A 9,090-nucleotide genomic window follows, 5' to 3' on the forward strand; every position below is an offset into this window, starting at 1 on the left:
AAAAATGCATTTTTCGAGTGTTGGCGAACAGTATAGCAAGTGTGTTGTGTAAATGAGATCTCTTTATGTCTCTGTTTCTCCCAGAGAATTCCTGGTCTCTAGATTTTCACAAGAGATCTCAACAAGCTCTCAAACTGTCCTCATATTTGACACAAAAGGCTACAAAAGTCAGAGATCTCAATATTTCTCACCAAATACACCCAATAGCAAATGACTTGAGCAAAACTATGCACATCCATAAAGCTCCATACTCTGACTGTACATCAATAATTGACTCTGCTTTGATTTCTCCTAAAATGAACTGCTGAGACAAAGACAATATTAAAAATCAGAACCAAGAACTCCATTAAGAAAGACATTAGATAAGATCAAATGACATCACTGTTTTGAATCACGTGACATATATGGCACCACTATCCAAGTCACAGCAATTGTAATTCTTGAAATAGACACTGACTGCTGTGTTTAAACACACGATCTTTGTAGGATGAACAAATTTTAACCCTTAACTTCGTTGTACGGCTTGGGACAAACCTATACGTTTTGGTGACCCTTCTCATTGGGGACAATATTCCTGTTTGTCCCACATCCTTTAGAAATCATTATGTTTCATTGTGTTTTACTTAAACTAAACATGAGCTTTCAGTTGGTCTCTTACCTGTCGAAGACAACTGAAGCAAAAGGGGCTTCAGAGAACAGAACGTCTCCAGCCCAAACCTCTTTAGTTACCCGCAGACCCCTGCCCTTCCCTGGAGAGTCAAATACTTCCACAAACTCCATATCTGCATGTGAGAGTCTTCAGTCAATGAGCTTGCTTTAGTTCAACACATTTGGCAGCTGTGATTCCACAACCACTTATCAAAATAGCCGACCCCCCTCCAGCTGTACCAAGTTAAGGTTAAAGATAGGGGGGTGATTAGATGACCTTATGAGACTGTGGACAGTGATTTTAACGGGCCCAAGACTTTGTGGAAAGAGTTGAAATTGGTACATTCAACAATTCCAATCGGCTGACTATTAAACGCTGCCATCGGTGCCAAACATTCTCCTGCTAATCATTTTAAAGCGTTTTCCCCTGCCATAAGAGATCTAAGTTGGGGTCCTGGAGGATATTTTTGGCCTTCAGTTGGAGCCGCCAGTCAAGCGTCGGGTGTTGGCGAGAAGACAGCTGCCTCCACCCGAACACCCGCTGGACTGAGTGTGCTTCCAGTACTTTCCCTCCCCCACATTCCCATTCTGGTGCTTTCTCACACAAATCCAGAACATTACACATCCAGTGTTTTCAATTTAACAGCACCAAAACAAGTAACAACATGTAACAAAAGTTTAGGCCAAAGTTTTCTGTCAAACAAGGAACAATTTCTACCTAATCTGGCCCTAAACTTCACTTTCATTGGTGTAACCAAAAATGTAAACAAAGTTTGGACACATCTACTTGTCAAAGGAACCAAAACAATGAAATAGTATATGCTTTAATAAAACCAAAGGGGTTGTCAAATCAATGCCACAGGAAAAAAACTTTTTGGGTTCCCGGAGAACCTGAAAGAACCATTTTGAAGAACCCTTTTCCACTACAAAGATCTCTTTTGTGCACTGGGAAGGTTTCATGGATGTTAAAGGTTTTTCATGGAACCATACATGTCAAACATGTTTTAAGAGAAATTGAAGGATGGGAATTATAGTGTGAAACAAATGCAAGCTTTCTTGTACAGTGGCAACAAAAGTATGTGAACCCTTTGATATTAGCTGGATTTCTGCATTAATTGGTCATAAAATGTGATCTTCATCAAAGTCACAAGTATAGACAAGCACAATGTGCTTAAACTAACAACACACTAACAATTATAATCTTTCATGTCTTAATTGAACACATCCCATTAAACATTCACAGTGCTGTGGAAAAAGTAAGTGAACCCCCTAGGCCAAAGATGAGGGGAAAAAAACGAATTAGAGTCAGGGGTTGGAAAAACTGGCATCCAAATATTGAAACGAGATCGTAGGGGTTAGAGCTACTTTGACTTATATAAAGCACTCAAACATTTTGAGTTTGCTATTCCCAAGAAGCATCTGCTGACGTGGACCATGCATCGCAAAAAGAGATCTCAGAAAATCTATGATCAAGAATGGATGCTTTGCATGAAGCTGGAAAGGGTTGCAAAGTTATCTGGAAGAGTTTAGATATTCATCTGTCCACAGTTAGACAAACTGTCTATAAATGGAGATGATTTAGTACTATATGCACTCTCTCTAGAAGTGGCCGTTAGATATTCATCTGTGCACAGTGAGACAAACTGTCTATAAATGGAGATGATTTAGTACTATAGGTACTCTCACTAGAAGTGGTCGTTAGATATTCATCTGTCCACAGTTAGACAAACTGTCTATAAATGGAGATGATTTAGTACTATAGGTACTCTCTCTAGAAGTGGCCGTTAGATATTCATCTGTCCACAGTTAGACAAACTGTCTATAAATGGAGATGATTTAGTACTATATGTACTCTCTCTAGAAGTGGCCGTTAGATATTCATCTGTCCACAGTTAGCCAAACTGTCTATAAATGGAGATGATTTAGTACTATAGGTACTCTCTCTAGAAGTGGCCGTTAGATATTCATCTGTCCACAGTTAGACAAACTGTCTATAAATGGAGATGATTTAGTACTATAGGTACTCTCACTAGAAGTGGCCGTTAGATATTCATCTGTCCACAGTTAGACAAACTGTCTATAAATGGAGATGATTTAGTACTATAGGTACTCTCACTAGAAGTGGCTGTTAGATATTCATCTGTCCACAGTGAGACAAACTGTCTATAAATGGAGGTGATTTAGTACTATAGGTACTCTCTCTAGAAGTACCCGTCCAGTCAAGGGACTCAAAGGGAACACCGCAGAATGATCAATGAGGTAATAAAGATCTTTAGAGTGACAGATATAGACTTGAAGGAATCATTGGAACTGGTTAACATCTCTGTTCATGAGTCTACTGTACAGAAGTACAGTTTCTGTGAGGATATGTGCATCCCTACTAGGACATTTTTGTCATTCAACAATGATAAACCATGGTTCACAGGGAAACTCAGACAGCTTCGTCATGCCAAAGAGGAGGCTTACAGGGGTGGGGATAGAGTCTTGTATAATCAGGCCAGGAACACACTGAATAAGGAAATCAGAGTGGCTAAAAGAAGCTACTCTGAGAAGCTGAAAAGCAAGTTTTCAGCTAACGACCCTGCATCAGTGTGGAGTGGCCTGAAACAACTTACTAATTACAGGACTCCTACCCCCAACCCTGTGGCGGACCAACAACTGGCTGACGACCTGAATGTGTTTTACTGCAGATTTGAAAGGCCCGATTTCACACCCCACATGCACTCGGACCTTCATTTCACACGACCATTAACACCTCCTGCAACCCCCCTCCTCCCCCCTCCTGCTACACTACCTGCACTCAAGATCTGTGAGGATGATGTGTGCCGTGTCTTTCGGAAGCAAAGGACAAGGAAGGCTCCAGGACCAGATGGCATCTCACCAGCTTGCCTTCGTTCCTGTGCTAACCAACTGGCCCCCATCTTCACTCAGATCTTCAATAGATCACTGGAGCAGTGTGAAGTCCCATGCTGCTTCAAACGCTCAGTTATTATCCCCGTCCCTAAGAAACCTAAAGTCACAGGACTTAATGACTACAGACCTGTCGCCCTGACATCTGTGGTCATGAAGTCATTTGAGATACTGGTGTTGGCCCACCTGAAGGACATCACTGGACCCTTTCTGGACCCCCTTCAATTTGCTTATCGAGCAAACAGGTCTGTGGATGATGCAGTCAACATGGGTTTGCATCATATCCTGCAACATCTGGACAGACCGGGGACATATGTAAGGATCCTTTTTGTGGACTTCAGCTCGGCTTTCAACACAATCATACTAGATATACTCCGGACTAAGTTAAACCAACTCCCTGTTCCCACCTCTACCTGTCAGTGGATTACCAGCTTTCTGACGGACAGGCAGCAGCTTGTGAGGCAGGGAAAATTCACTTCCACCACCTGTACCATCAGCACTGGTGCCCCCCAGGGATGTGTGCTCTCCCCACTTCTCTTCTCCCTGTACACCAATGACTGCACCACCAAGGACCCCTCTGTCAGGCTCCTGAAGTTTGCAGACGACACCACTGTTATCGGCCTTATCCGAGATGATGATGAGTCTGCATATAGAAAGGAGGTTGAACAGCTGGCTTTCTGGTGCAGTCAAAACAACCTGGAGCTGAACACGCTCAAAACGGTGGAGATGATTGTGGACTTTAGGAGGAACACCCCAACATTGTCCGCCCTCACCATTCTGAACAGCACTGTGGCAGCAGTGGAGTCATTCAGGTTCCTGGGCACTACCATCTCACAGGACCTGAAGTGGGAGATACACATCGACTCCATTGTGAAAAAGGCCCAGCAGAGGTTGTACTTCCTTCGCCAGCTGAGGAAGTTCAACCTGCCACCAGTGCTGCTGAAACAGTTCTATTCAGCAGTCATTGAGTCTGTCCTCTGCACCTCAATAACTGTCTGGTTTGGTGCAGTTACGAAATCAGACATCAGAAGACTACAAAGGACAGTTCGGTCTGCTGAGAGGATTACTGGTTGCCCCCTGCCCCCCCTTCAAGAACTATACACTTCCAGAGTGAGGAAAAAGGCTGGTAAAATCACTCTGGACCCCACTCACCCTGCCCACTACCTTTTTGAACTGTTGCCTTCTGGCCGGCGCTTCAGAGCTGTGACCACCAGAACCGTCAGACACAGGAACAGTTTTTTCCCTCAGGCCATCCATCTAATGAACAATTAAATTGCCCCATTGAGCAATAATGATGTGCAATACACAGTTTAATTTTAATTTTAATTTATATTTTCCAACATATCCACTTCTGCCATTACTTACATTGCTCTGTACATAATATACTGTTTTTTGTTCTTTATATACAGATTGTATTAGATTTGCACTATGTGTGTGTATGTGGGTATGTATGAAGGTGAGTGTATGTACGTATATGTATAATTATTTATTTTGTGTTCTTTTTTGTTTTTAATTACCTATGTCTTGCTGCTGTTTTTGGTATTGTTTGTATTGTTGTTGACTGGAATCTCCTGTCACCTAGACAAATTCCTTGTATGTGTGAGCATACTTGGCAATAAAGCTGATTCTGATTCTGATTCTGATTCTGAGAAAACATTAAACAGGTATGGTGTTCATGGCAGGTCATCATGAAGGAAGCTGCTGCTTTCCAACAAAATCATGACTGTGCACCTGAAGACCACCTTGAAACTCCACAATGCTACTAGGAAAATGTTGATGAATCTAAGGTTGCATTGTTTGGGATGAACACGCAGCACTACGTATGGCATAAAAAGGCCACCACATGCTAACATGGAAACATCATCTCAGCGGTGAAGTACGGTTGAGGGAACATCATGATTTGGGCGCTTGCCATCATTGAGGGAAAATTAATTTTAAAGTTTATCAAGATATCCTACAGGATAATATCAGGATGTGCACCAGCTGAAGATCAGTAGAAGTTGGGTGATGCAGCAGGACAATGACCCTAAACATCGATGTAAATCCACTACAGAATGACTTCAAAAAAAAGAAAATCCCCCTTTTGGAGTGTCCCAGTCAGAGTCCAGACCTGAACCCAATAGAGATGCTGTGGAATGACCTCAAGAGAGGCGTTCACACCAGACATCCTAAGAATATGTCTGAACTGAAGCAGTTCTGTGAGGAAGAATGATCCAGAATTCCTTCTGAACGTTGTGCAGGTCTGATCCGCATCTATCGGAGAGGCTTGATTGAGGTTGTGGCTGCAAAAGGAGGATCGACCAGTTATTCAATCCAAGGGTTCACTTACTTTCTCCACAGCACTGTGAAAGTTTAATGGGGTGTGTTCAATAAAGACATGAAAGATTATAATTGTCTATATGTTTGTCTATACTTAATGAGATCACATTTTATGACCAATTAATGCATAAAACCAGCTAATTTCAAAGGGTTCACATACTTTTCTTGATACTGTATTTTAATTGTTTGTTGGTGCATATTCTGATCATCCGTTCAAGCAATTTCATGTGGTGCTTCATCCCGAGATGCTTTTTAAACAGTGTTGGTGTTCACATGTATGATGGGCATTTGTTACCATGATGACTTAAAGCTAAACCGACCATAAAAAAATATGATTTAAACAACTTTACAGCTCAAATCAAATTATTTATAAAATTATAAGCAGCACATTTCTGCCTTTAAACCCTCTAAAACTTGTCCCCATTGACTTCCATTGTAAGTGTCTCACTGGAACACACATTTGTGCTTTTTTATCACCTGTCAGTAAGTGTGAGTGTAACTGGAGACAGTTTGATCACATTCCATCATCTGCTGAGAACCACATGAGAACACATGGACAACTCCTGCATGCACAATTAGCAATGGACATTAGCTATAAGACACACACTACAGTGTTAAGTACGCTTGTATCAAAGTGTTGTTGTTGCATTGACACACTTCATTTATTTGATCTATTACTATTTAATTCAGTACTGACTATAATTCTGCTTCTGTTTTCTATGACTGCAAGCTATTAATGCAACATCTTTAAATGAATGTGATTTTAATGATTGCTATTGAGTTACATCTAATGATTTTAGTGACATCAAATCATGTGTGTTGTTGAGAGATGTGCTGTTACTTCACTAACAGATCACACTTATCATTTTCACCTGAAAAATCCCCATAGACTTACATTGAAGAAGGGATTGTAAAAATAGCACAACTACTGTCACACTAATGAAAAATGTAGTTCAGCTTTGCTACGTTTAGTTACATTCACTTTAAACTTTTCCTGACTTTGTAACTGTAACCTGATGTTGTTGTAACCGTCCGTGCTGGGTGGATTACTTCTGAAATGTAATTGTGTACTGATTACAAATGACATTGCAAAAATCAGAACCATTGATGTAACCTTGTAGATTACATTTCTGGAGTAATCTAATCCGATTACTTTTGGATTACTTTTGGAATATTTCCAAGTTAACTCTTTTAATTGATATCACTAGCGTTAATCTGGTACCATTTTAACAAAAAATACAAAGAGGAAGGAAAATATATTCCATTCTTTATTGCTGTCAAAAAGAGCCTCACAAAAGCAGCTCCTTATGACATTGTTTAAAAGTCATTAAACATTACACAGAGACATCAAGTTCATTTGAAATGCATAAAACAATTGCATTTGACATTTAACATTTATGCATTTGGCAGACGCTTTTATCCAAAGTGACTTACAGTGCACTTATTACAGGGACAATCCCCCCGGAGCAACCTGGAGTTAAGTGTCTTGCTCAAGGACACAATGGTGGTGACTGTGGGGATCGAACCAGCAACCTCCTGAGTACCAATGTATTATACAGAGCACTTATTACAGGGACAATCCCCCCGGAGCAACCTGGAGTTAAGTGTCTTACTCAAGGACACAATGTTGGTGACTGTGGGGATCGAACCAGCAACCTCCTGAGTACCAATGTATTATACAGAGCACTTATTACAGGGACAATCCCCCCGGAGCAACCTGGAGTTAAGTGTCTTACTCAAGGACACAATGGTGGTGACTGTGGGGATCAAACCAGCAACCTTCTGATTACCAATGTATTATACAGAGCACTTATTACAGGGACAATCCCCCCAGAGCAACCTGGAGTTAAGTGTCTTACTCAAGGACACAATGGTGGTGACTGTGGGGATCGAACCAGCAACCTCCTGATTACCAGTTATGTGCTTTAGCCCACTACGCCACCACCACTCCAGTGCACCACTCAATTGCAACATTATGAATTAATGTTGAGTTGAGCCAAAAGTTGTGGGTCCTGTTCTGCATATCGCAGCAGCGCTTTGTAGACCGTTCTGCAGAACGCAACGGCTCATTTTAGCTGAATTCGGCCCGTTTCGCCAAAGACCCACTGGCCTGCTCGGTTCTCCCAATGGCCAGTCCGCTTCTGATCAGCCCCAAAGTGTGTCGGCCCACCGGGAAAATGCCTGATATGCCAGATTACCAGTCCAGCCCTGGTTATATTGCTACAAACAAAACTAAGCCCCATAGCCAAAAAAAGGTGACTGAATACTGAAAATAAGCCCAAAACACGGAACACGCGACTCCAATATTTGCAAGTGAATTTCCGAAAAAACAAAAAGGCAAAAGTCATTTCGAAGAAGTAGAATTCTCAACTATGATATCAGATCTGTGTGCAATTTCTCAGCCCTCTCCCTCTCGTCCCAAAACACTCGAAGAGTTACCAAATGTATGTCAGAGACGTATTAGAAAAATTATGGTGATCAATAAATTATGAACAATTTACTGCCATTGTCCATTTAACATGTAATCATGTAATCCATATTCAAAATATGATTATGTAATCCAGATTACATGTAATCTATTACTTCCCAGCACTGGTAACCATCTCCTCGATGGAGTGGGGGTGGTGTACTGGTCTAAAGCACATAACTGGTAATCAGGAGGTTGCTGGTTTGATCCCCACAGCCACCACCATTGTGTCCTTGAGTAAGGCACTTAACTCCAGGTTGCTCCGGGGGGATTGTCCCTGTAATAAGTGCTCTGTATAATACATTGGTACTCAGAAGGTTTCTGGTTCGATCCCCACAGCCACCACCATTGTGTCCTTGAGTAAGACACTTAACTCCAGGTTGCTCCGGGGGGATTGTCCCTGTAATAAATCTGTAATATTGTCTGTAATATTGTAATATTGTCACAGTAAACAGTCTGAACACATCCTTAAAACTGATAAGTTCAATGTTGGTCAGAATACTCTAAATAAAAAAACAAGTGATTTTTGTGTTGCTGTTCCATAACAAAGCACCAGAACAAATGGCAAAAATCTAGTTTTTTTTTTTTTTTCTAGTTGCATGTTCCATGCCATTAATTCTCTCTTATGAATGAACTTTTGTGTTACTGAGAGTGAGCGTGAAAATGGATCGGCTCCACTTTAGTCTCGCAGTCCGTCACTACATAAAGCCCCACAACTTACTGACATTCATCGACCGTCAAGCAGC

The 9,090-nt window shown here is 41.3% G+C and overlaps 1 protein-coding gene across 2 annotated transcripts in view; it reads right to left on the minus strand.

Moving 5' to 3' along the window:
* The window catches only part of smyd1b (SET and MYND domain containing 1b), a 17,653-nt gene extending 16,857 nt beyond the window's left edge, over positions 1-796 (minus strand). For both annotated transcript variants that reach the window (XM_052095011.1, XM_052095012.1), the window contains exon 1: positions 659-796. In XM_052095011.1, coding sequence (XP_051950971.1) covers positions 659-780 — 122 coding nt within the window. In that variant the 5' untranslated portion in view covers positions 781-796. The remainder of the gene's footprint in view (positions 1-658) is intronic.
* Positions 797-9,090: the final 8,294 nt, after the last annotated feature.

The sequence above is a fragment of the Xyrauchen texanus genome, chromosome 27, assembly GCF_025860055.1.
Source record: "Xyrauchen texanus isolate HMW12.3.18 chromosome 27, RBS_HiC_50CHRs, whole genome shotgun sequence".
Taxonomy (NCBI): domain Eukaryota; kingdom Metazoa; phylum Chordata; class Actinopteri; order Cypriniformes; family Catostomidae; genus Xyrauchen; species Xyrauchen texanus.